This window comes from Kwoniella shandongensis, chromosome 3, assembly GCF_008629635.2.
Source record: "Kwoniella shandongensis chromosome 3, complete sequence".
In the NCBI taxonomy this organism is placed as follows: Eukaryota; Fungi; Basidiomycota; class Tremellomycetes; order Tremellales; family Cryptococcaceae; genus Kwoniella; species Kwoniella shandongensis.
Genome location: NC_089289.1, coordinates 946,538 through 971,789, shown reverse-complemented (window position 1 = coordinate 971,789; position 25,252 = coordinate 946,538). Strand labels below are relative to the sequence as shown.

Sequence of the window (25,252 nt, the reverse complement as noted above, 5' to 3'; positions counted from 1 at the left end):
GACCGATGCCAGCCCTGACAGCTTGCCTTGCTTGCAGGGCATTGAAGGTGAGTCGATGTACGAACAAAATCCTGTCGCAGTTTTGCTCACTCTGAACTCCGTTATGTCACCGGTGTGTAGGCCAAATGCAGGAGGGGTGATATGAGTGAAACGTGTTTGAGGTGTGATAGACTAGGAATAGAATGCGAGAGTATACCGAGGAGGGTAAGCGAGGTGACATCCCATGGATGCATAGAGGCTGATCGTGTGGATGCCCCATGGTAGCTTGGACGGAGACTGGGGTCGAAGAAGTGAGCGAAGCCCATCCGAGACCATCATCAATCAAGCTGACCAATCTTGCTTGCAGTCGTCCGAAGACCAATGACGCTTCAACTTCGGATGCAATTCAACGCCCCTCAACGAATGTTGGTGCGGTACCGACGCCAAAGTCCCCGCCCTACACCCATCCCCGCCCCGTGACACACCACCACCATCATTACCACCAACATGAAGGAAACCCTCACCACTCGCATACTCCCCGGACGTCCACGCCGTCCGCCGGACCATCATTCAGCAATATGCTCAACGTCCTCGCAAAGGTTGCCAATGACATGCCGCCGAATCCCCTACCTTCCTCCTCGACTCGAAGTCCTGAAGACTCGACACATCCCTTCGATAGACGGAAGTTTCTCGAAATGTATCGTCACGCTTCCCGCACCCTGGATCCAGATCCATTTATGGGGCTGGTTGTGTTGGAACAGGGGCTGGATCAACTGTTTGAGGAAGATGGAGGGGAAACAGCCATATTGCCAGGAGAGGAGATTGTTTATCTGAGAGTGGATCAACCGAGAAGAGATGTAGCACCAGAGTATGATCTGTTGACTATCAACTTGTTGTCCGAGACAGAAATTGAGGATCTCCTCGAGGTGTAAGCATTCCTCATACATGTCTGATATATGTGGGTATTGATAATTCCCCCGCAGTTACTGGACGAGATGCAATCCGATCATCCGACTGCTCGATCCGTCGATCCATACAGTTCACTATCTCCGATCCACTTCTGCTATTCTGTTCACAGCGATCTTGCAGGTCGCCGCACAATGCCTACCGGTGTCAAGACATTCGAGCTCTTTAGTCTCGCGACTGGACACACACATAGATATGCTCTATGAGGAAGTCACAAAGCGCGGTCTCCAGGTGAGCACTTCTTCCTTCGGGCGGCATCTTCGTACACTAACAAGACTCAACAGTCCATAGAAATCTGTCAAGCACTTCTCATGCACACCACCTATATGCGAGCCAGTAAGCAACATCAGTGAGTTCACCGATCGCTACAACCGTCCGAATTAGCTAACAATCATTTCACAGAACGTGGCAATACGTGGCTCAGGCCATTGCAATGGCGTTGGAGCTTCGCTTGGAGGTCAACTCGACCACCCTTTCGCTCATGAATGATTCGATACATGCGCACATACCGCCAGAGAGAAAGAAACGTAATATTGAACGATGCTGGTTGTGTATCAACGAATGGGATAAGCGGTACGTCTCTTCCCCACAGATCTAGCTTAACCCCAATCTGATCTTGAGCTTGGTTAGACTCGCATTCATTCGCGGTCGTCGACCAATCTTGCGAGATAGTCCTATGACATCACCAACAACGCTGAGAACGTGGTATATGGAGCCGGTAAGTGGCGATCGAAATTCGACTGATGACTCACTGACAACGCTTATAGAACACAATTGAATGTGACGTGATGACTTGCGCCACAGTAGACTTCCGAGATACTCTGGTAAGCAGACGCGTATCTCCAAAGAAGCTTCGAACTGATGGTGTCTTCGTAGACAAATATCCAAAGAGCTATACAAAAGAGGATGACCGAGATTCCTTCGGTGCGCTTCGAAGATCGTGAGTCACGTCTCCTAGTGTCTACTGCCAGCTGACGATGTCGTTAAGACCTGAGTGAGATTGACGGGTCTCTCGAAGCTTGGCGGTCGGAATGGTTCGACAAGCTAAGTCCAGGTATGTGCGACCAAAACAGATGATAGGAAAGCGCTTAACAGGCAGTCAACCAGCCGACCAAAAACGGATGGAGCACGATCGAAGAGCTGGACGCTTTGTCCTTCTGATGATCCCCTATGAGCACCGCCTCAGCACGGAAGGTATGCGGGGTCTAGCAAGGGACGAGTGTCTCATCGCGGCCCTAGACGTGTGCAAGAATGTGATACCCATATTCGGCGGAGCTCTACCGGGAATGGGCATGCAGGATATCACGGCGGCGCGGTAGGTCATATCTTGTTTTGAGCTTTTGCGATCCGCTGATTCAGAAATGTCCCTCAGACTGTACTTGACGGGATACACCGCTCTTTGCGCATTGCGGATTATGGACTCTTCGCCACGAGATGACGATCGTCAAAGTCTAGACGTCGATCTCTTCCATCTCAGCATCCTGTCAGCACTCGCTACAAAGTTGTGTCATCTCAACGTGCATCCCAATACAGCACTCATCGCATCGGTTTTAGGTCGAAGACTGTTATATGCTTGTCGAAAAGTCTTAGCTACGACTATGTCTACCGCGAATGGCCTTTCGGCCAGTGATTTCCATTCGGATACCCCTAGTCCAGATGGACCTATCTTGTATGGCGGTAATAGAGATAATGGGGGTGTCATGGGCGGTGGCGGTGGGGTAATCGAAGGAAATGGCAGCGGCAGCGGCAGTGGTGGTGGCTCCTTGAGTTTTACGCCACACGATGTGGATCTCAATTTTGACTTTAGTCACGTTATAGGGGATCTTTTCCCCTTTTTCGATAACGATTTCGCATCTACCTATGTGCCATGATAGGCCAAGTTGTCCAAGTAGAATCTCATTGGTTTGTTGTACGCGTACATGTATCCGTTGTAATTCGGCTTCTCACGGCACTGAATCATTGATACACAGACAGATAACGTCGTGCGAATGTGTGCCTGTCTTTCAAGTGACACTAGCATCTACAAATCGGGTGGGGAAGAGCGACCGCCGGTCTGTACTCCGACCGCTTGCGCTGTATTGTTCTCTCGTACGGGCCGCTATGCGATTATGTCGTATGATGTCACGCGATGGTCAGAATGATTGCTTTGTTGACTATATGCATGCACCAGACTCAACCGCTTCCTGCAGCTTAGACCTATCGCTTTGATCATCGTGGAAGACGCGAAAACGGCTACCGTGTGCACCAAATATGATGGGTGTGGCGCTGATCACCGGGGCTGCGTCTGGTGTAAGTCTGTCCCTCGAACTGCTCTCGAGAGTCTAAGAGCTCCCAACGGACTTGTGTGACACAACACATACTGATTGAAGTCGCCGTTGTAGATAGGCGCAGCGACCGCCCGTTCGTTCATCAAGCAAGGTATAACCTCTCTCGTGCTCGTTGATGTTCGACAAGAACCCCTCAATCAATTCGCAAACGACTTGCTCTCCGAGCACGACGACAAATTGGACATACTATCAATTCAGTGTGATGTGACGGACGAAGTTGCTGTCAAAGATATGATAAGCAGAGCTGTAGAGAGATTCGGGAGGATTGACTATGCGGTCAATTCGGCAGGAATAACGAATAAATCGAAGGTTGGAGAATTCAGGACAGAAGAGGTATGTGCACTGAGGATCGTCATTTACCCTTGGTGTATGTCTGCTGATCTGTTATATACTTGGATGGTAGTGGGATAGAGTGATCAACGTCAATCAGAAAGGAGTGTTCTTCTGCATGAGAGAACAACTCGCCCAAATGGAAAAACAAGATTTCACGCAGACCGAGTGGGTACCACATTGCTAAACTACTTGCATGGCTGACTGACTTTCTTCTGCGTCGATTCTTCGTAGGAGCTCTTCCGACTCTCGACGAGCACAAAGAGGGTCCATCGTCAATGTGTGCAGTATCAACTCGTTTGTTGCGGCGAAAAGGAACGCAGCATATGTCACTTCAAAACATGCCATCGTGGGTTTGACGAAGACATGTGCGTTGGATTACGCTGCTCAAGGTATACGGTGGTAAGTGCCGTAAGTCATCGAGGGAGATTGACGTTGATGACTTCTGCTTTGTGATGTAGTAATGGTATCGCTCCAGGCTATGTGGAGACCGCTGTAAGTGGTGTAGCGAGACGATCCTTCACACATATACTGATGGACATATCACACAGATCACCCTCGCCCCCAAGAACATAGAGGTATTACGCAAATCTACACAACCTGACAAAACACCTCAAGGAAGACCTGCTATACCGGGGGAGATCGCAGATGTTATAGTCTTCTTGTCTGGTGAAGGAGCATCATACGTCAACGGTGCGATATGGGAAGTGGACGGGGGATTCTTATGTCTATAGGTACAATGGACTGCTGTATATCATAATCGGCAGCGATTGATGTTCTGGTCGAATCAGATATATGCATGGCAATATACAACTAAGAGACCGTGGGAGATGGTGCCACAGCAGATCAGAACTCGTGCAGTCGTAAGCCATCGGCATATTGAAGATACCAGGTGTCGTTTCGACCCCTTTAAGCGTGTCAGCGATGCTCGACACAGTATAATAAAGCCACCCACTCGACTTCACGAAGGGTGTATCCGTTGCCCCAGTAAGCATACCGATTCTTGTTCCAATAAGTGTAGTTGAAGTCTTCGTATCGCTGAATAGAAAACGAAAACGTCAGATGGGAGGGATTTACTACGAAGAATGGTCTGCTCACAGGGTCCATCAACAGAGAAAAGAAGTGCAGTCTCCCTCCTGGATGAAGAGCGATGACCGGACCTTCTTTCGATCCATTCTTGAACCATGAACTACAGTTGTCCGTCCAAACGGTCAACTTCAACTGTTCCTGCATATGTTCTGCGAGCTCCTCCACCGCCTGTTCATCGATCTCAAAGGTCTTGATCGCCTCTCTCTGAAAACGATGGATGAACTTGACGATGTAATCAGATATCCTTTCGATAGAAACGATGATTGATCCTTGCGCGGAGGGCGCACCGGGACCGAGCATCGTAAAGTAGTTGGGGAAGTTGACGGCGAACATGGACAAGTAAGATCGGGGCGTTTGGGACCATTGATCTTGGAGATTGATCTCATTCCGACCAATCACAGGGAAACGAGGTTTGAACGATACGTCGAAGCCGGTAGCGCAGATGATCACGTCGAATTCCTTTCTCTCGCCATCTGAGGTCGTGAGTCCCGTCTCGTCAACGTGATCGACACTATTAGAGTCCCTTCATCAGCTAGGGCTCCGAAGGTCGCCTTGCGCGTGGGCGTGAAGCTCACCCAGAAAATACCGCCTCGACGTTCGGCTGCGTCAACGCCTCCAAGAATCCAGGACCGGGTGTCGGGCTATCAAGATCGATCAGTAATCGCAGCAGAATAGAGATCGTACGGAGCACTATTCACCGCCTGCAGCCGACACCAAACGAAGGATGTAACTTGTCGTAGTATTCTGGTCTACTCGCCAGACCCTCTTTCATATGCCTACTCCACGCTTCGAACAAAGTCTTCTGATCCTCACTCCCTCTTGTGATATAACCGAAACGCTTATTGGCCAGCGACTCGAGCTGACGGCAATACCTATGTAAGTTGTGTCAGTCTGGCACGGAAGGCAATACGAATCGCCTCACTCTAGGTGTTCTTCGGGATGTTGTCGGTAGTGTTCCATCTGCTCAGGCGTGAGAATCTCGCCCTCTCGAGGAGGTGCAACCCATGTAGGACTTCGGATAAAAATTGAGCACGACTCGACTATCGGTTGAATCTGCGGCAAGACCTATGCCCTACCTTCGTCAGCACCAAGCCTACCCCCACATGTCCGATGGACGAGCATGTGGAGACTCACCTGTATCGCACTACTTCCTATTCCTATCAAGGCCACTCTCTTCCCCTTCAAATTCAGATCCTTGGGCCAGGCAGCAGTATGAACCACCTTCCCCTTGAAGTCGTGCAATCCTCGAATATTGGGCCACTTCCAATTGTTCAACAGACCACAAGCATTGATGAACACATCGCAAGTATCGGTGAACTCGCCTTCACCTTCGGGAGAATCGTTAGGTCGAACGGAGACATGCCATTTCGCAAGGGTGGGATCCCACTTGGCTCCAGTGACTGTGTGACTAAGCTTGAAGTATTTGGCTAAACCGAAATGGTCTACTACGTCTTGCATACTACTTGAGTGTCAGCTTCGTGTCATCCGATGCATATTACTGCTGAACAACTTACTAGTCTTCTATCTCGGCACCTGGTGAGAAGCTGTAGAAGTGAGGAGTATGAGCGGTTGCACTTTGTATTGTTACGTTGATCACACTGACATTTGCGACCAATCCGGCTTGAGACGATAGGTAAAAGCGTATCCGTGCGAGTTGGTATCGCACGCGACACCAGGGTACGTGTTCTCCAACCATGTTCCTCCGACCGCAGAGTTCTTCTCATATGCCTGTCAAGAGTGGTGATCGGTCAACATTACCTTCGGACGCACTTGGGGGAGACTTTGACTCACCACGAAGTCTATGTCTTTGAGATGCGATTGCATCTTGTATCTGCAACCCTATTAACTAACTACCTTTCAAGACCAAAAAAACTCACGCCATGTTGATACCGCTCGCGCCTGCGCCGACACAGACCACTCTGAGCTTGCGCCTCATCCCCAAGGGCTGATTGAGAACTTTGTATGACCCATCGGCATGTCGTTCGGAGAATGGATCATCGACAGTGGGACAGAATCGAGGCTTGCTAGGCTGTGATTGTGTTGTGGTGTCGATCTTCGACTTCAGGGGTGCATGAGGAGTGGTGAGCTCCTCATCGATGCGCAACTCGTCTATCGCAATGGGGCTCATCCTGTCTGAAAGGGGAAAGCTGGGATACGATCAGTGCAGCTTGAGCTTGAGCAACAGATTGTCTTTCAGCTGGTGTCGTCTCAGCGAATTCAGTTTGATACTTGAACATCACTGCAACTCCATCAACTTTCGCTCTGCTACATACTCGTCAATAGGCATGCTATCTCTGTTGGCCGATCGTGCGGTCCAGCCGGGGCGCAGACGGCGCTGGATTTTGAGATCCGTTTGGGACACAGTAAGTGTCCACCGAGATAGACTACGAAGTGGTATCCATCTGCCGTGTGAACGTATTCAGGGGTCTCAAGGTCGAACGGTTATCGGTATCGTCATAACTTGTAGTAGTAGTTAGTACTCGTAACGTATTGTGACACGGTTCAGTGCTTCGGGTTTAAACCCCTCGGGGGAGATCCCACTGCACACGATGAAGCGGCGTCGGAGGTGCAGAGGATTTGAGTCCCTGAACCTTATCAATGAGGCGTTCGGACCAAAGCGAAAGGCCTCGACCTATCTTTCTTACCCCCCCCCTATCTCTCAACACGGATGTGTCCGGCTATTCGCGCGGTTGATCCCCTCATGACAAGATCACGTTAGCATGCGGCACTGCATGCGAGCTTTGAGATCGCCCATCTTCCCTTTCCTCTTTCCCACATCCACTTCGGGAGTACAGTCTACGTCCCGTACAAGAGCCAGCGTCAATCCCTTGACCAGGTACAAACTACCCATCGTCACTTGATCTATTCTCGACTTTATATTAAAACGAATTGATGATCGAGCCATGCTTAAAGTAGTGTATCCGTATCGGCGCATTGTCGCCGTCGGAGAAGGGAACAAAAGAATGATGAATCATTCCGTTCGTGCTAGCCTTATCTAGCACAATGCCGATGTAGACACCGGTCCCCTCGAATGCTCCCTTTACTCAAGGGGACTGGATGCATCACTAGTCCAAAACGTTGACGGTTATAGGAAGTAGACATTCTTCGTCTCCTTCTTCTTTCCCCTTCCATCCATCCATCCTTCTTCGAGGAGACCGACCACTATCGAGTTCGGTAGATACTTGACTTGCAATTCTTAATCGTCCGCCTTGGAACGGAACACCAAAGATGGAGAAACAAACTTCACTCGAAGATGTCAAGGGCAACGACGCCTACATCCCATCGTCACAAATCGAAGAGGTCGTCGATGTAGACCCCGAGTATGCAGGCCCTATAGTGACGACTCACCGAGGGTTGAAGCTTCGTCACATCCAATTGATTGGTGACTATCGATGCATGCCTGCACGAAATGTCGGTAACGTAGCTGACAACATCTTGTGAATTAGGTATCGGCTCTACTATCGGTACAGGACTTTTCCTCGGTTGTGGTCGATCTCTCATCTCTGCCGGACCACTTGGTTCGCTACTTGCATACACAGCATACTGCGCCATCTGTTTCGGTAAGCTCATCCCAAATATGAATATGGAGACTCGCGGCTGACCATTCAACTCTTATCTCTGCAGGAATTTGTCTGGGAGCAGGAGAGATGGGTGCTTTCAAACCTGTTGCAGGCGGTTTCATCACCTGGGCGAACGACTACGTCGACGAAGCTGCTTCTTTCGCCGTTGGTTGGAATTACTTCTACGCGGCCACTATGTTCGGATGTGCCGATATCGTCGGTGTAGCTGGATTGTTCGCGTATTGGGCCCCTGATATCTCGGCCGCTGCTTGGGTCTCGATGTCGATTGGCTTGATATTTTGTCTCAACATCTTCTCTGTCAAGTTTTACGGAGAATCCGAATTCTATTTCGCCGGGTTGAAAATCATCCTTATCGTCATGATCATCTTGATGACGTTTATCGTCATGCTCGGTGGTAATCCTCACCATGACAGAATCGGTTTCAGGTACTGGAAGGATGTGAGTGTTCAGTCACTTAAGAGGTCGCTTGTCCCGCTGACTCATGATTCGTCGCAGCCTGGAGTGTGGGCCGAATACTACACAACAGGAGCGCTTGGTCGTTTCCTCGGATTCTGGAACGTCTTCAAAGTCGCCGCTTACTCTGTCGGAGGTCCCGAATTCGTCTCAATGTGCGCTGGTGAAGCCGTCCGACCACGAAAGACGATCCCCAAAGCCGTCAAAGGCGTTCTTTTCCGACTGACCGTCTTCTTCTTCCTTGGTATTCTCGCGTGTGGTATCTTGGTTCCATACAACGACGAGACCCTCAAAGAGGCGCTCAAAGTCGGTGTTGGCGGTGCTGCTTCCGCTTATGTCGTCGGAATGAAGAGGGTTGGTATCAAATACATGCCCGACATCTTGTGAGTTGAGTCCACGCACACGGATGGACCAAAGCTGATATCACCGCCTTAGCAACGCCATCGTCATCACCTCTGCGCTCTCCTGTGCCAACGGATTCGCTTTCGTGGCGAGTCGAGTCGTCCATGCTCTGGCTCTTCGAGGCCAAGCACCCAGGTTTTTCGCTCGTACCACCAAACATGGAGTCCCCGTGTACTCGCTCTTGCTCGTCCTAGCCATTTACTGTCTTTGTTACATGCAAGTCTCCACGAACGCTGCGACAGTCTTCACCTGGTTGATCAACCTGTCGAGTGTTGCTCAGCTCTTGAATTACGTGAGTGGGATGAGTTGGAACAGCTCCCCAACGCGGATCATTGACGTTCTTCCCACAGGTCGCCATGGCAGTCACTACACTTCGTTTCCGAGCTGGTCTGAAAGCCCAAGGATTGTCCCGTAACATTTTGCCTTGGTCCACCAAGTATACTGTTGTATACACCTGGATCTGTCTCTTCTGGCTCGTCCTCATCGTCATCACTCAAGGGTGGACCGTGTTTGTGAAAGGTGGGTTCGCGCAGTCTCCTTCGCCCCGCTCTCCAGAATCGTAGCTGATGGATGAGTTTGGAATAGGCGGATGGGACGTGCAGACCTTCCTCACATGCTATTTCGGTCTCGGTTTCGTCTTCGTCGCCTACTTCGGTTGGAAGATCTGGCACAAGACAAAGATCATCCGTCCTGAAGAGATGGACTTTGCATCCTTTGTACCAGAGTTTGACGCTCTCGACGAGCATTTCAGAGAGATGTGAGTGTGATTCGGACTCAGACACACATTGAGCATATGCTGATACAGCGTGTACTGTCAGGGAGAAACCATCTCGATTTGCCTTAGGAAGGTGGTTCGAGAGGAGTTGAGATCTTAGCTTCTAGTCGGCGTAGAGTGTAGAAATCAGCGTCGAGATACGTATGACGGAAAAGCATTTGTGAGCCGAGCCAGGACTCGGGTTTTCTCTTGTATAGAATAAAATATTGTGACTTTGGGCTTTGCATATCCAAGTTGTCTTTATGAATAGGGTTGAAAATCATGCATGCCTTGTACAATACAACCGTTATACCACTCACCACCCACGGTCTTGTCCGACAGAAAGAGATGCCACATGGTTTGATGGTTGATCCACGAGAACGCGACGTGATCGCTCGTTATCTCGCATCACCGTCCACTCCTCACATCTACATCGTCTTGGGTCTGTCTTTCCCACGCCGTAACACCAGTCCGGAACAGCGACAAGATGGCAACTCTCAGTATGGCGTCTCTCCTCCCTGTGCTCGCGTTCCTAGCAACTGCCGTCTCAGCGACTGCCATCCCCACTTCAGCTGCTCCTTCCGCTCTGCTCATCTCGTCCAATGCGCCTTCTGTCCACCTCGCCGAGTGTCTCCAGACTTCATACTACGGAACATATGGCGGTTCTTCCACTTCTCAAGACCACATCTACCTCCCTTCGGAAGAATGTCTGTACTCCGCTTCCTCGCTGAACGACTTCACCTCGGGATCTATCGTCCCTCTCGAGAGGGCAGCGTCGTCATCGGATGATGGACGCCTGATCTGGGTCGGTCAGGCAGGTGTTGAGATGCAAGCTTTGCAAAGTATGGAGGATAGCTGGTCAATCATCAGCGGTCGTGCAAGCGAACTTGCATTGCTCTCTTCCAAGGTCGACGAAGGAAATCAACATGTTCTCTCTTCAACTTTGACGAACAAAGCGCTACAGCACACCAATCCCATTCGATTACTCCACCAAACCCCTTCCTCCCTTCTTCTCGACGTGCCCGCCTCTTATCTTCCCATCATCGATACACTCCTTCCCTCTCATCTCGTCCCCGTCGCTCTCCCCACCAAACCACTTCCAGCTCTGAACTTGGCGGCAGAATTCGAAGCTGTCCCTTCTAAATTCGCTAAACACCTCGCCAACATCACGAGCCATCTCAAATTCTCACCGCAGATTGACCAGATCGTCTCGGACGGAATTGAGTTGAATGAGATTCGAAGGGATGTGAGGTGGTTGACGGGTGAAGCGCCGAGCGGGATTGAGTCGAGGCATAGTTTCACAGATGGTGCTGTCAAAGCGGCTCATTGGATCAAGTGTGAGTGATACCCACTCCACCCTCTTCTGCGATGTAATGCTAGCGTATTTTCATGTCCTTCCGATCGAGACAAGCTGATCCTCCCTCGCGCTACGCCCATAGCCAAGGTCGAAGCAACCGGTGCAAACTGCACCCTTTTCCATTTCCTCAACGGCTTCTCCCCCGACGTCATCTGCACCTACCCTGCACTCCTAAACTCGACAGAGAACGTAATCCTATCAGCACACTACGACTCACGAGGATCATTCGGTTCCACCCGTGCGCCAGGAGGAGATGATGATGGGTCGGGAACTGGGCATCTGTTAGGTGTCGCGCATGCGATCAAGTCGCAGGGTGTCAAGTTTGAGAAGAGGGTGACGCTCGCTTTCTTTGCGGGGGAAGAACAGGGGTTGTTGGGTAGTCATTTCTATGCGGGTGAGTGGGAGCCTTCATTGTACTTGCGTTGGGGATCGTAGGGGTGATGGGCGTTTCGATGAGAGTGGCGTTGGAAGGTACTTGGTCAGGGTGTGAGCTGATCGGCACCCCAGAACACCTCCACGCCAAGAACACGACCGTTATTCTCCAAGTCCAAGCAGACATGTTGGGTTACCACGCTGTGAGTGACCTACATCTCTAGATATAACAACAACATGCTAATCTAATCATCACCTCAGCCTGGCGAACCACTCCAACTTGGTCTACCTGAATCGTGCGTCCTTCATGCCCTGCCGTCTAATCGTACCGACAAAGCTGATACCTCCCTTTTCTGTGTGTTGCAGGATCCACCTGGCCGAAGCTTCATACTTGATCGGTAACCTATCCCAAATTTACTCTCCCGAACTCGTCGTTGGAACGACCGCAGCCTGTTGTTCAGACCATCAATCTTTCGTATCGTTCGGTTTCCCAGCTACGCAAGTGTTCGAAAGGAACGGATGGATCGCCGATCCTTTCTATCACAATTCGGGAGATCTGACCCAGAGAGAAGGATACGATTTCGAGCAGATCGTTTCCATCGCAAAGGTTACTATGGCAGCATTGCTCACCGTTGCGGGTTACAAGGTCAAGGCGTAGTTAGGTAGGGAAGAAGTAAAATTTGAAGCAATGTACCGTACAGATCGTCAGAAGGATGCAGAATGCAGGATGCATTGTGATGAAGTAAGAATGTACAAATGATTTCACTGCTGTAAACTATAGTTTCTACCTCTACACACTACTATCTAATCAATACAGTACAAAAACGTTCGAACGTTCGAAACTACTCCTTGTTCGCAGTCCCCTCGGCATCCTTATCGTAACCCTCCAAAACCATATCGTTGATACCCAACTCTTCATTCTGCTCGAAGCTCCTCTCATACTCGACAATCTCCATGTTCGGGTCGGGGTCCGGAGCATACAGATTTTGGAGGTACGAGTTGGATACTGGGTCGTCAAGGATCAATGTAAATTGTCTAGAGGCGCTCATACATTCTTTCAATCCCTTGAGGAAGGTTTCGAACGTTTGTTCTTCTTTACCGGTTTCGGGGTTGGTCTGACCGATACCTGAATGTAAGGAATCGCCCGTTCGGAAAACCTTTGTGCTGAGTTCGGTGTAGATTTCGTTCAAAAGACCTTCGAGGGTGGTGAATCGACCTCCAAGAGTACCGGGTTGGAGAACAAGATCGATCTCGGGGATCTCGAGACCGGCCGTGTCGGACTGAGGAATTGAGTCAACTACGTGCGACAATAGGTTTGATAAGATTGCTCACCTTGAGAAGATCTCGACTCAGATCCTCCTCGTCCTCTACCTTCAACGTGATACGTTTCCCCTTTGGCGCGATTGAGCCACCCGACTTGACTTCGTTGTCCTTGTAACCACATGCGTAACAGTTGCTCGCCATGAGAATGATGTTCTAACAACGCCGTCAGTCTCAACCCCGGAAAACGGGAAATTCACACCACTCACTTGGAAATAAGGGATGTTGACCTGTTGCATCAGGGTCTCCATCTCGTGACCACATGACGAACAAGTGCTTGGGAAACTGAAGATTTCGTCCGGGACGACCGTTCCGTCTTCCCGCTTGACTACCGCTCCACCACCTGCCTTTCTTCTCGCCTCGAACTCTTCCGGTCCAGACAACTTGTGGTTGGCATCGACGATGGGGACACCCTCTGGTAATTGTTCTGGCATATCGTCCGGTCGTGCAACGAGACCAAGGGTGACGTTTTGGTCGAATGATCGTGGGTAGGCTCGCATGTTCCATTGAGGGTCGGATTGTGATCCGACGAATTGGAAGTACGAGTTTCCGGATGGATCGTCGACGATCATCGAGAATGGTGTGAATGGGTTTTCCACATGAGGTTTGGTTTCGTCGGTCTCCTTGTGAGCGGTCAACACATCATCGTCATCTTGACCGACACCTCCATCGTCGTCGTGATCCTCGTCCATATCTATCAGATCTCTCAACTTGACAAGCAACTCGTCAATCTTGGTCGCCGTCTCGGGATCCATCACTCTTCGAACCGGTTGACTAATGTTGAGATCACGAACAGTGTCACGGATGATGCCCTCGACAGTGTTGATTTGACCACGACCAGGAGGAATGGTGAGTTGGACGTCGGGGATGGTGACGGTCGCCCAAGAAGATTTAACGATCTGTCGGTTGAGGTCCGCTCGGGTCAGAAGATGAACGGTGTAGTTGACTCCCTTCGCTGTGAGTTTGTCAGCTAAGCCCCGGTAACAAGCGGCTAGCTCACGTTGGATTTCGCCGGCACTCTGAATCTCTGTATCTCGGTGGCCGCAATGATCACATCGGAAAGAAGAGACCACAATCTCCTTGAAGTAAGGGATACTTGTCAACAATAATCGTGTTGTACCCTACGTCAAATCATATATCAACCGCAGTTCGCCAGTATCCACGATTGGAAAAGCGGCTCACATTGTCGTGACATCTCATACACAAACTCTCAATCTCCTGCATCTCCTTCTCCTCTCCTTCATCTAGTCGATCAGCACCATCGAGTGCGTCCGTTCGATCTGCTACTTCTCCCAATGTTGGGAAGAGGTTCTCTTTCTCGCCTGACATCGTGGCGTGGTTTTACAATTACTAGAGCTAAGCTATTGATTAGCTTGTGGTCTCGCTTCGAATTCGTAAAAGTAGAAAGGAAGAACAGAGTGGAGAGATCAGACTTTTAGGCATAAAGTTTGGTTTCTTGGCAAATCTCAAGGAAGAGCTCAAACGCAAATTACATTGAACATCATAAAAAGGGGAAAGATTCGTGGATGGAGTGACAAGGGGTACGATTGAGTTAGAAGACTCACATTCTTTTGCTTTGTTACCAACGTCGCTGCTCTGCAGTCTTTCTAGATAAGTAAGAGGTGAAGGGACGAGTCGTGTATCTCTATTGGAATTATATACGTGAAAAAGTTGAGAAGTAGAGAAAGTCAATAGGACCTTCTACATGAATCTAGCGACAGAACAACTCTTTGAATCCCACCAACTTTTTTCAATTTGATCCCGTCGATGTAGATGACAAAGCCCATCTCGCCGCTCAATGTGGCACCTCTTCAGCACATCACTGAGAGGGCATGTACGTTGTCAAATCATGCATACAAGCAGTCAGTGTATCGTAAGAGATCGTTACAGCAGCGTACCCTATCACTCGTCCTCTACCGGTCGAGGTAAGGGGAAAGAAACTCGTAAATTCGCTGCGTCTTGCAGGAGCTGCGGAGTATGTACTCATGAGCGATGGCTCTTCCTAATCGATGTGAGACTGCTCACCCTATCCACATCCATTGGCGGCAGATCCAGGAGCATCAACTTGGCTTCGGAACCGTCCAGCTCTTCCAGTGTTCTACGGACATTGGGTCAGCCTTCCATGTGAGGACCATTTTCCGCACTCACTCTTTGCACGTGGCCAATATCGCAACGCAGACATAACAATGTAATGCGAACATATCGGCCGAAGCAAGGTATGCGTCTGGTCCAGGCGTCTCGTCAGTTCGAAGCCTGTCGCGCGCTACCCTCGACTCACCCCATAATCTCAAGATATCACCTAGCCACATTTCTTTGGCGAGCAATGTCGTCATCCAGCTCAAGCCGACTTGAACAAAAGGTACTTGTTCATCTTCGCAGTACGAGTGGAGTTCGGGTATCGCCAGTCTGAATAGGGTAAGGAATGATGCGAGACGGGACGGGATGGGTGGGAATGATCCTAAGTCGGGTGGATCGAACATCAGCCATAGTACTCTGACGGAAGGCATTGCGAAATTGGAACTGCGATGGATATGGCACAGGTAGGGGATGAAGCAACACGGCACTTACTCAACCTCTCCATGAGTTTCTGAAAGCCCAAGAACATACCCACCGGTCTTGCCAACACGCACAAGAACGGTGTACACAACCAAACCCAATCTCTCTCCGTCTCTTCCATCAACAGTGTCTTCCTTCTCCACTCATCATCCCTCCCTACCATATTCTCCGCGTTCCAGAATTTACCCAAGACTTCTTCCAGTGCGGAGAGGAAGGCGTGTCGTGATGGTGGAGAGGAAGGAGGAGGCGGTAAGATTCGAGAGAGTTGAGATCGGAGTGTGTTCAAGTTCGATTCATCTCCATTGACGTTGATCATGGAATCGGTCTGCTGTAATAGCGAATTGGGTTGTGGTGAAGTCGTTGTATTGTTCATATTATTACTGTATTCTGATCCTCCGGGAGGTTTGGAAGGAGATGTCCAACTTCCAGAAGTCATATTCATCGATCCTCCTCCACCCCCACTCCCACTCCCACTCGCAGTTTTGCTGGACGATCCCGGTCTACCCGATTGTTCTGCCGTGATGGAGGTGATCAACCCCGCATAAGTCTCGTTACGAAATCGCTTGGTATGATGTGCCAGAGCAGTTTGGAGGATCATACTGGTAAGGTAGGAAGGGATAGACGAAGGGAGAGATTGATAGCTTGTATTCAGGGACAACAGCGATGAGATCTCAGAGGTCTTATCGGCTGACAGGACGTTGAGCAGGTAAAGCCAAACTTCCTACACAATGCGAAGGAGCATTCGATCAGCGACCACGACCACGACGCGATGCACCATCGAGTCACTTACACCCCTGACACGAGCTGCGACGCCGTGTCGAGCGTGTTCTCGCAATTTGTCTACATCCACATGTTGCTCCGCGTTGAGCAGCTACGTGAGGGTAAGCGACACACACCGACCAGCGCCAGAGACCACTCTTAGCTCACCTCGATCCAGTCTTGCAGATGTGTACTCATCGTCACAGCGTTTCCCTTTTCACGGGTTTTACCCTATCTATAGCTCATGCTTTGTGCAAATGGTGGAATGAAGCAATGGAGATTTGCTGCGAAAAAGACAACAACATGCAACTTGACCCGGTCAACATTTCACCGGGATCGTCATCACGAATCCCACGTGGCGCAGGAGCTGCAGCCTCAGAATGAAAGCATCCACCGCAGAAGTGTTCCTTTCATGCATGCATGTCACACAGAGCAAGATGCTAAATATGCAGTATACTCTGACTGCGGAGTACCTGCATACTACGCTGCAAGACGCTTGGCAATGGCACTGATCAAATCTGTCAACTCGTCCGCTTCCTTTTGAGCGAGAGCGGGGTCGTGGTCGATAGTGAGGGCTGTGAACGGAGATGTCAGCTATGCGTTCTCCTGTAGTATGGCCATGCAGCTCACCTTCAGTCAGACCGGGGAACTGAAGGGTATCAAAGTTAGCCTCAACCTGTCCTTTGCATGCAAGGTTGACTCACAGTGGTCGCACCGTACCCCAACCACAAGCCAGGAGCAGTTCCCTTGTGCTTGTACCATTCTCGGTCCTATGAGGCGGAATATGATCAGTCTCTGCACCTACCCGCACTTTACAAATAGCCCACCTTGAGACCCTTCTCAGAGAGGAAACCAGATTCGAAATGTTGCAACTTCTTATTGATCGCTCTGATCTCCTTCAGGACAGCTTTGATGTCCTTGACGTGATCAGGGTTAGGGAGTCGTGGGAGATGAGGTAGTTCAGGGACACGAGGCAAGTCACGAAGACTCGACTGGTCAACCTGATCCTCCCACTGCTGCATCTGAGCCAAAGGTTTGGTCTCGTGAGATGCTCCACCGCCACAGAGATGGTTGACTCGGCCCAAGAGAGAGGCTCGATCTTGGTGTGGTTTGGGGAGAAGTTCTCGGAGCTTGGCGAGCGCGGCATGTCGCTGGGCGTCGAGGTCTGACGAGGCAGTCTTGACCGATTCAATCGCTGCGCTAAGAGATGAGAGATGGATCTCGGCTTCCAGTTTGGAGTCCTTCGCAATCCGCTCGACTCTGGAAAGGTGTTAGAAGCGATCGCAATGCATCTATCCTCACTCACTCTTTCACGTAGAAACCCAGCTCTTGAGCGTATTGCGTGGTGTTGAGCGGCAAGACAATGCTATCGGCAAGTCGAAGCACTGAGAGAACAGTCAACGGCGGTCCATATAAGTTTCCAACGCGATCACTCACAGGTCAAACCAACGACCTTGGCCCCATCCGTGTGTCGGTGGAAGCCGACATCGCCATATCTACCGGAGAGGTCAGCATTGGAATATCAAAGGAGGGCAAGCTCACTTCTTCTGCCAGGTGTGGGAATCATAAATACTGTGGTAGTGGTACACAGCGTCGTTGGCGCCGCCTCCGTACCCAAGGTCACTGGATGCAATCTACCGGGGGTGTGAGTACACTTCCAGGGGCGTGACGAGACGAACTTACTCCGTATCGCTGCAGGAAAGGTGTGAAGTCTGATCCAGATCTGCGTTGCAACTGTCAGCTGAGCTGTCGATAACACACTCGCATGAGGCACTCACCCAAGCGGCGACACAACAGTGTCCTTCGCCTCAGCCCATATGTCATAATCTTCACTCAACGCGCTAGCGATGCCGGCTTCGGAGTGGGTCGACCAGACCGATTGAGTAGGGTCGAGACTTGACTCGACTTGCTCTGCTGCCTCTTTGATCAAATGGGCAAGGGACTACGCCACGGGTCAGCCCGCGCCTTGGATCATAATGGATGATGTCTATACTCACAGGAGAAGCCGAGGCATGGAACTTCGTGCCGGATGCAGATCCGTCCAGGTTAAGGTATGCAACAGCTGGATAGTACGTGAGCGGTGGTTCTGGCTGCTAGATTTGAGATCCACTCACCATTCTCCTGGAGCCAAGATCCGAAGTCCTCTGCCCATTCTGTACTTCCAATCAAGCCGTACTCTTCCGCGTCCCAGCTGGCAAGGACGATGGTTCGAAGCGGCTTCCAACCTTTCTTGAGGAGTGCGCCGAGACCTCGAACGACCTCGTATTGGGAGGCTGTGCCCGAGCTCGGGTCGGCAGCGCCGAGCACCCAAGCTGAATAAGGTTTCATCATGTATTCAACACCTAGGGGTAAAAACTCACCGTCTCTGTGATTACCAAAGATGACGACTTCATCGGTGATGTGTCCAGGGATGACGGCAAAGGTGTCTGCGAGATTCGTCAGTAGGACATCCAGCTTTATGATAGAATCGCGCTCACTCCAGATGGGCATGACTCGAGTGTTGACCTCGTTGACCAAGTGCAGATCGACGTCACTTGGTCCGACAAAGTAGTCAACGCCATGGTAACCTAAACCGCCAACCCAATCGTCGCCGAGATCGGACGCGTGAATGCCCTTGCCTTTGAGTGCTTTGAGGAGGGGAATGACATCCTCGTATGACATGGGAAGGCTGTCCGGTTGTGAGCGAAAGTCGTGGTAGGATATGTGTACACCACTTACGAGGGGATGGAAGGTTGATTGCCACCCTCAAGTCGGGTTGCATTCTTGTAAGCAGGTTCTCCCGGAGTCGTCGGGTCACCGGGGTATTTGGAGAGCTAAATGGTTTGTCAGCATAATGTATACAATTACACCAATCGAACTTACGAATTGAACGCTTCCTCGCTGGACACTGCTAGGCTGGAGGGGAAGATGGGGGTCAGCCCAGTTGCTATCACAGTCAAGGACCCTCACTTACCTGCCTGGCAGGTCCTTCAGGGTACGCCTCATATCCGTTCTCCACTGTAATCTCGCCATCGTCTCCGGGATCCGTGAAGATGATGACTCCGCTCGCGCCAGCTTCTTGTGCGGCTATGTGCGCAGGTATTAGCGACTGCCCCGAGATGATAGGGTTGATATGACCAACCTTTGATCTTCAAACCTCGGAAACAGCCACCATATTTGACGAGCGCGATCTTGTCCTTGATATCGACGCCTGTATCATCGTGAGCTCATCAGACTTGTTGGCTGAGTTTACTCACCTTTCTCTTCCAAGAGATCAAAGTCCTGCTTTCTGCCATAACCAGCGTAGATGTATTTGGCTGTGACGTCGCCCGAGACGGACAGACCGTGGAAAACAGGCACTTCGTCACGAAGAATAGAGTCCTTGTCGCCGTCTACGATATCCTCTTTGAGCTTGGCGTGGAAAGGCGGGTCGGTGAGAAGAGTCACGGCGACGTGGACGGGCGTGTTCATCACAGGGAAGTACTAAGCGAGATTTAGCTTCGTTCTCATCTACATGGAGTACGAGTAGACCCACTGTGTCAACCCAAACGCCGATCTTGTCCATACCGCCCTTGATCCGACTCTGACTTTCACGGCTTCCAGCTTCGTAAAGGTGTTCTTCAGGACCGGAGATTCTCAGACCGAGCTCTCGTTCCCATTCATTCTTAAGGTTGATGGCTGAAACAAAGTCCCATCCTGAACCAGCGATATGTGCCGTGGATGTGTATCGTTGGGAGGCTCTAAAAACGAAGCCGTATCAGATTTTGTTACCAGTGCGCATGAGGGCGTACTCACGCTGCAACACTGTTGTTGTTTGGGACGTCGAGGAAGATCTTCTCAGCCACCTTGGGAGGAATGGAATGATGTCCCGGGAGTCGCTTGTGGCCGTGTTCTCGCTCACCGACGAGACCGGCGGTTTCCACGCTACTGGAGGGAAGAGCGAATCTCATGCCTTCCGTTGCGACACTTCGCCAATATCCTCCGACTTCGGTCGTATCATCGTAGAAAGAGGCGATACGACCTGATCTCTGGCTGGTAGCGAGACTTTTGATAGAATTGACAGCGAGGAAAGCGAGCAGCGAGAAGAGGATTAGTCCTTTCGCGACCCCGAATCGACGTCGGGGCGTCGATGCAGTGGCTGTAGATGGTGGAGGTAGTTCATTCTGAGCGAGTCCGACGATCTTCTCGTCAAAGTCGGAGAGTAGAGGCCTGGTTGCCTCTGATAGGTGTGCCATGGTGTGTCTCTGCGAGTCGGTGGTGATGACGAAAACAACGATCTATTTACCATCTATTAATACGCTATCCCAGATGTCGATGGTGTGATCGGCCTAGTCCGAAAGCGTCTCACGTGAAGTCTGTGCGGTGATCACCGAGGGTTACGTAACCAATAAGGGTAGTCAGCCAGGCGTCTTCAGACGGTCTACAGTCTAGTCGCCTGGATGCAAGCAGTCACGTCATATGAGCAAAGATGCAAGGCTTGCCAAGCGAGGAGCTATGCATAGGAAGCGGTAAAGGAGCAGAGAACAGCAGTGAGGAGCACTATCTACCCTTTATCGCGACATATTGGTGAATAGTCGGACATGACCGCCCCCCGTCGCACTTTGATACCCCGATTCGGCCAATTCAATCCATTTAACTCTTCCCCCGTCTATCTTTCTCTTCTTCATTGTTATTATCATACAATCAATATGTCTACGTCTGAGAAGCAAGCTCTGCCCACCACCGCGACCCCTCTGAAACCGCAAGCTCAACCCAAACGGGTCAAGCGATCTCCCCTCGCTCAACTCATCCCGCTCTTCGCGTTGCTTTACATCGCTTGGACTTCCGCACCGACACTTCTCTCCCACCTTCCCAACTCGACATCTTCCGCGTCGTCCGCTGCTTTGCTTGACGCCGCGAAATGTCCTGCTCAGCCTATCCCCCTCAACGTGGGTACGGATTGGGATCCTCTCAATGACGAGATCTACGCTTCCCTCGCTGCGAAGCGATTGTCCAAATCGGTCCAATACCCCACGGAATCATATGACAATATGCCATTGAACGCATCCGATCCGATCTTTGATAAACATTTCGCCTTTGCTGGTTGGCTCGAGAATGAATTCTCCAAAATCTTCAACAGTCCAGTGAAACATGAAGTGATCAACGTTCATGATCACTTGTTCACTTGGAAAGGGTCAAACCCCGATTTGAAACCGATTGTCCTCATGGCACATACCGATACGGTCCCTGTGCTCCCTGCGACTTTGGATCAATGGACTTTCCCACCGTTCGAAGGGAAGATTACGGAAGACGCGACACCGGAAACACCGGGTACTTGGATCTGGGGACGAGGTTCGAGTGATTGTAAGAACTCGTTGTTGGGTATCTACGGCGCGGTGGAACGACTCGTCTCGGAAGGATTCCAACCTGAGAGGACTATCATCATTTCCAACGGTTTCGACGAGGAGGTGAGTCAGCTTGTCTACTAGTCACTGATGCAACTGACATCCCCTGCTGCAGGTTGGCGGACCACGAGGAGCAGTGATCCTGGCTCGAGAGCTTGAAGAGCGATATGGACCCGATAGTATCGCCTTGATCGTTGACGAGGGGTTCACCGGTCTGTCAGAGGAGTACGGCTCGCTCGTGGCTAGTTTCGGTATGGCCGAGAAGGGATCGACCAACATCGATATCAAGGTGGAGACGTTAGGTGGACACTCGTCCGTTCCCCGTGAGTCCAGTCGTCAAACTATGTAGTTGAAGCAGAGCTGATCGCATGTACATAGCACCCCACACTGGTATCGGAATCATGTCTTTGCTCCTCGCCGAGCTCGAGAAGAACCCCTTCGAGCCCACTCTTGTACCCGAAGGACCATACCTCAAATACCTCTCCTGTCTTTCCGAGTACGCTCCGCACACTCCCAAATCGCTCAAGTCGCGAGTGAAGAACCCGAAGAAGTGGCCATCGCTCGCAAAGGAGCTTGCGGGTAACGATCGAAAGGTGAACAGTTTCTTGGCAACTTCTCAGGCGATCGATTTGATCTCGGGTGGCGTCAAGGTGAACGCTTTGCCGGAGTTTGTTCAGGGTGAGTTGGCATCTCCTGGCAGATGTGACCAAACTAACACATGCTCTAGCCACGGTGAACTACCGAATCTCGTTCACATCGTCCGTCAACGAGACTCTGGAACATGTTCTCAATGTCCTCAAACCTCTTGTCCACTCTCTCAACTTTACCATTTCCGCATTCGACGATTCACCTCGAAAATCAAATTCTCACATTTCTCTGATATCTGCAAACACGTACCATCTCGAACCGTCACCTATCACGCCTTCCGACTCGAAGAGCTTCGCGTTGATGGCAGGTACCGCTAAGCATGTTTTCGGAGAGAAGACGATCGTTAGTCCCTCAGGGATGTTTGGTGGGTCGTATTTCGTCACACCACAGTGCTAAGCTAACCTTATTGATGGTATAGCCAACACCGACACCAAGAACTTTTGGAATCTCTCAAAACACATCTACCGATTCACCCCAGCGTTGATCACGGAGAACCTGAACCAACACACTGTCAACGAGAGGATCAGCTTGGAAGGTCATCTCAACACGACCAGGTTCTTCTACAAGCTTCTCCAAAACTCGCAAGGTTGGGAGACAGAGTAGCTCGGCAGTTGCTATGGAGGATGGTATAGGTAAAAATCTGAAGAGTTTAGCCATAGAGGGACCGTCGCGTCGTGCATTAAGCCATGGCATGAAAATGTGAAAGGGTCGCATCAATCATACATATCAATAGTCGATCCATCGTCTCTTCGTCGCTGCCTGGTCCTTCATAACCGCCATTAAGCTTGTGAAGCGTTTCGTTCTGCGAATGACCTTTCGCCTTCGTGTCGGATCGCCCAAGTCTAATGCGAGTCAGACACATCTCTGAAGTGCATCACAGTACTCACGAGCTTGTACGATTCGATGGCATCCTCGTAAGAGGAGAGGATGATCGACTTGTCTGCTTTCCCATCGATCACGTCAATGAGATTTGACACTTCGCTGTAGTAGCAGTCGTCCTGTGACCGAGGGTGATCAGCTCTGAGACATGTTCGCGAGACTGCTTTGGGACTCACATCCGTGAAAACTGTCATGACTGCATAACCATCTATCGTCAGCTACCAGATAGACTCTCTGTCAGACAAGTAAATCGCATGGCTCACCCTCTTCGGTAGTTCCTGGTCGACGGATGTAGAGCTTTGGAGCGGTGCCGTATGGATCAACAAGCTTGAGTTTCCATCCGTCCGCAAGGATCAATAGCTCGACATCGTAATCACCCTCTGCGATGCAGTTTCACTATCAGCGCCCGCTTCCACCACATCACCTCCTGGAGGTCAAGACGATCGGGGCGCATCGCAGACTCACCGTGCAAACACACGCCATGGAGCAAGGTTCCCACAGCACCATTTTCATACTTCCAAGTCGCGTTTGTGACTCTACTGATCCTATTCTCAGGCTTGACGAGGCCCTCCTCGTCAAATTCGAGCAAGGAGAGATTACCCGCAGGCTCGGAATGCTCGACCGTCTTGACGTGGACTGTGTCGAGAAGTGCTCGAGGGGTCAAGTAGCGGGTCAAGTCGCCTATACGTTTGAGATGCCAGTTAGCGTATCGTCTTGGCAGCGGGTAGATCACTCACAGACATGGGTAGCTTGGCTGACGATAGCTGTGGAACGTGGTCAGCTGAATGGCATATCGAGCAAATACAGCAGCCTGCTCACGACCTGGCTCTCGTGACTTGTCCCAGTAGCCGAAGAAACTCTTGGAGGCGAACGAGCTAGACAAGAGCAAAACCAGCCGTAATCAGCAATTCGTGAGTGCCTATGCTTCCGCATCTGTACTCACTATGCCAGCAGATATGTCGTGATGGAAGCCATGACTGTCAACTTGTTGTCGTCTATGATCTTCCTGCGTGAAATAGATGTGTAAGCCTTGCAAACTTTCCCTCGGTCAGAGACCTCTCGACCCACTTCATCTCCTGGACCGCTACGTACGCAATCAATGTTAGTTCACCCTCCCTTAGTCGTATGCACGACCTCACTCACCCTTGAGATACCTCAACATATACCCAACACTCGTGATTGTGCCCTTCAGCTCCTTGGCCACGGCTTCGACCTCTGCGAAGTCGTCAAGATCGCTGATTGGTTTCTCGACGAGTAGAGCGATGTTGGGAAACGAGCGGACCAGCTCAATCTCGTTATTGTGTCCTGGGATAGTAGCTCCTCGGGTGTTGGGTTGGAATCCCAGTACTGCGAGGCTGTAGGGGATGTAAGAGTGAGCTTGTGCCTCAGTAATGGCAGCGGACGCAAAGTGGAGTACACGATTGAGTGGTGAAACGCACTGGGGTACATCGTCGCCTGTGAGACCACTTGCCGCTTCTGCGATACTACTGAACACCTTTGTCTTCTCATACCCCGTTTGGACATTCGCATCTGCCCTTTTGATTGTGAGCACGTCCTCGGCTCGTTTGAGATCACGGTCGATCAGTCCGACCACGTTGAGTCGGGAACCGAGTTTCTGTTCGAGTCGTTTGGACTAGGAGAGGGAGGGGTCTGTCAGTCGTATGAACTAGATGGTGGATCGGGTGAGCGCAACGTACATGGTTCCAAGGTCCTTCGGTTGAGCCTGCGACATAGTTGGTTAACACCTGGAATTCTCGCGGAAGGAGTCACCGAACTCACCAAAATTGATCGGACCGGCTCCGAGTAGCAGAACGTTGAATGTTGAAGTGGACATGGTCAACGATGTCTTGTTTTCAGTGGATGTGGATGTGTCACGATGATGGAAGCGGGAAGACAACTTTGATTGACATCGGAAATGCTGTCTATTTATACATGATTCGACTCTCTCTTGATGGACCATGCTGCGTCCCCTATTCCAACGATGTCATCTTGATCATCTCCGCTATCAATCCAGCGATAACATACCATCTACACTCCGGTACATCTCCGGATATCCTCCGAACGTATGCCACATACATACAACTCTAATGCCGTAAACCCCGTGATCGCCATGACCT

General features: G+C 50.7%; 10 protein-coding genes across 10 annotated transcripts; 5 read left to right on the top strand and 5 right to left on the bottom strand.

Moving 5' to 3' along the window:
• Window positions 1–5: 5 nt before the first annotated feature.
• Window positions 6–2,816, top strand: CI109_101732 (uncharacterized protein; the record flags this gene model as incomplete). The annotated part of the gene is made up of 13 exons (XM_032002335.1): window positions 6–47; window positions 121–204; window positions 265–290; window positions 347–907; window positions 963–1,176; window positions 1,230–1,294; window positions 1,348–1,518; window positions 1,576–1,663; window positions 1,713–1,769; window positions 1,822–1,885; window positions 1,934–1,999; window positions 2,053–2,260; window positions 2,318–2,816. The coding sequence occupies 13 exons, from the start codon at window positions 6–8 to the stop codon at window positions 2,814–2,816; spliced, it is 2,145 nt and encodes a 714-aa protein (XP_031863272.1).
• A 379-nt stretch (window positions 2,817–3,195) lies between these two features.
• CI109_101731 (uncharacterized protein) lies at window positions 3,196–4,336 on the top strand (the record flags this gene model as incomplete). Its single annotated transcript, XM_032002336.1, has 6 exons — window positions 3,196–3,234; window positions 3,327–3,605; window positions 3,676–3,770; window positions 3,837–4,004; window positions 4,064–4,097; window positions 4,154–4,336. 6 exons carry the CDS (start codon window positions 3,196–3,198, stop codon window positions 4,334–4,336), a joined length of 798 nt encoding a protein of 265 aa, XP_031863273.1.
• A 112-nt stretch (window positions 4,337–4,448) lies between these two features.
• Window positions 4,449–6,978, bottom strand: CI109_101730 (uncharacterized protein; the record flags this gene model as incomplete). Its single annotated transcript, XM_032002337.2, has 12 exons — window positions 4,449–4,509; window positions 4,558–4,640; window positions 4,701–5,202; window positions 5,267–5,332; window positions 5,390–5,563; window positions 5,614–5,756; window positions 5,826–6,150; window positions 6,206–6,235; window positions 6,295–6,419; window positions 6,483–6,522; window positions 6,569–6,838; window positions 6,965–6,978. The coding sequence occupies 12 exons, from the start codon at window positions 6,976–6,978 to the stop codon at window positions 4,449–4,451; spliced, it is 1,833 nt and encodes a 610-aa protein (XP_031863274.2).
• A 941-nt stretch (window positions 6,979–7,919) lies between these two features.
• On the top strand, window positions 7,920–9,994 carry CI109_101729 (uncharacterized protein; the record flags this gene model as incomplete). The annotated part of the gene is made up of 8 exons (XM_032002338.1): window positions 7,920–8,073; window positions 8,138–8,251; window positions 8,316–8,710; window positions 8,768–9,108; window positions 9,161–9,419; window positions 9,478–9,646; window positions 9,713–9,884; window positions 9,946–9,994. The coding sequence occupies 8 exons, from the start codon at window positions 7,920–7,922 to the stop codon at window positions 9,992–9,994; spliced, it is 1,653 nt and encodes a 550-aa protein (XP_031863275.1).
• Window positions 9,995–10,383: 389 nt separating this feature from the next.
• On the top strand, window positions 10,384–12,268 carry CI109_101728 (uncharacterized protein; the record flags this gene model as incomplete). The annotated part of the gene is made up of 5 exons (XM_032002339.2): window positions 10,384–11,218; window positions 11,321–11,632; window positions 11,746–11,813; window positions 11,872–11,906; window positions 11,977–12,268. The coding sequence occupies 5 exons, from the start codon at window positions 10,384–10,386 to the stop codon at window positions 12,266–12,268; spliced, it is 1,542 nt and encodes a 513-aa protein (XP_031863276.2).
• Window positions 12,269–12,452: 184 nt separating this feature from the next.
• On the bottom strand, window positions 12,453–14,259 carry CI109_101727 (uncharacterized protein; the record flags this gene model as incomplete). The annotated part of the gene is made up of 5 exons (XM_032002340.1): window positions 12,453–12,890; window positions 12,943–13,086; window positions 13,140–13,885; window positions 13,931–14,051; window positions 14,113–14,259. The coding sequence occupies 5 exons, from the start codon at window positions 14,257–14,259 to the stop codon at window positions 12,453–12,455; spliced, it is 1,596 nt and encodes a 531-aa protein (XP_031863277.1).
• A 573-nt stretch (window positions 14,260–14,832) lies between these two features.
• On the bottom strand, window positions 14,833–16,443 carry CI109_101726 (uncharacterized protein; the record flags this gene model as incomplete). The annotated part of the gene is made up of 7 exons (XM_032002341.1): window positions 14,833–14,898; window positions 14,956–15,028; window positions 15,079–15,154; window positions 15,209–15,388; window positions 15,499–16,207; window positions 16,277–16,357; window positions 16,414–16,443. The coding sequence occupies 7 exons, from the start codon at window positions 16,441–16,443 to the stop codon at window positions 14,833–14,835; spliced, it is 1,215 nt and encodes a 404-aa protein (XP_031863278.1).
• A 282-nt stretch (window positions 16,444–16,725) lies between these two features.
• CI109_101725 (uncharacterized protein) lies at window positions 16,726–20,459 on the bottom strand (the record flags this gene model as incomplete). Its single annotated transcript, XM_032002342.1, has 20 exons — window positions 16,726–16,820; window positions 16,876–16,894; window positions 16,950–17,015; window positions 17,073–17,505; window positions 17,552–17,630; window positions 17,683–17,741; window positions 17,788–17,879; window positions 17,929–17,968; window positions 18,024–18,187; window positions 18,243–18,307; window positions 18,360–18,557; window positions 18,606–18,671; window positions 18,723–18,913; window positions 18,964–19,058; window positions 19,108–19,140; window positions 19,199–19,311; window positions 19,367–19,435; window positions 19,482–19,707; window positions 19,760–19,964; window positions 20,020–20,459. The coding sequence occupies 20 exons, from the start codon at window positions 20,457–20,459 to the stop codon at window positions 16,726–16,728; spliced, it is 2,748 nt and encodes a 915-aa protein (XP_031863279.1).
• A 453-nt stretch (window positions 20,460–20,912) lies between these two features.
• Window positions 20,913–22,859, top strand: CI109_101724 (uncharacterized protein; the record flags this gene model as incomplete). The annotated part of the gene is made up of 5 exons (XM_032002343.1): window positions 20,913–21,671; window positions 21,724–21,931; window positions 21,987–22,286; window positions 22,336–22,620; window positions 22,675–22,859. The coding sequence occupies 5 exons, from the start codon at window positions 20,913–20,915 to the stop codon at window positions 22,857–22,859; spliced, it is 1,737 nt and encodes a 578-aa protein (XP_031863280.1).
• Window positions 22,860–23,035: 176 nt separating this feature from the next.
• On the bottom strand, window positions 23,036–24,969 carry CI109_101723 (uncharacterized protein; the record flags this gene model as incomplete). Its single annotated transcript, XM_032002344.1, has 13 exons — window positions 23,036–23,098; window positions 23,144–23,254; window positions 23,312–23,331; window positions 23,399–23,515; window positions 23,601–23,816; window positions 23,873–23,899; window positions 23,955–24,010; window positions 24,079–24,141; window positions 24,204–24,219; window positions 24,279–24,490; window positions 24,575–24,768; window positions 24,833–24,858; window positions 24,915–24,969. The coding sequence occupies 13 exons, from the start codon at window positions 24,967–24,969 to the stop codon at window positions 23,036–23,038; spliced, it is 1,176 nt and encodes a 391-aa protein (XP_031863281.1).
• Window positions 24,970–25,252: the final 283 nt, after the last annotated feature.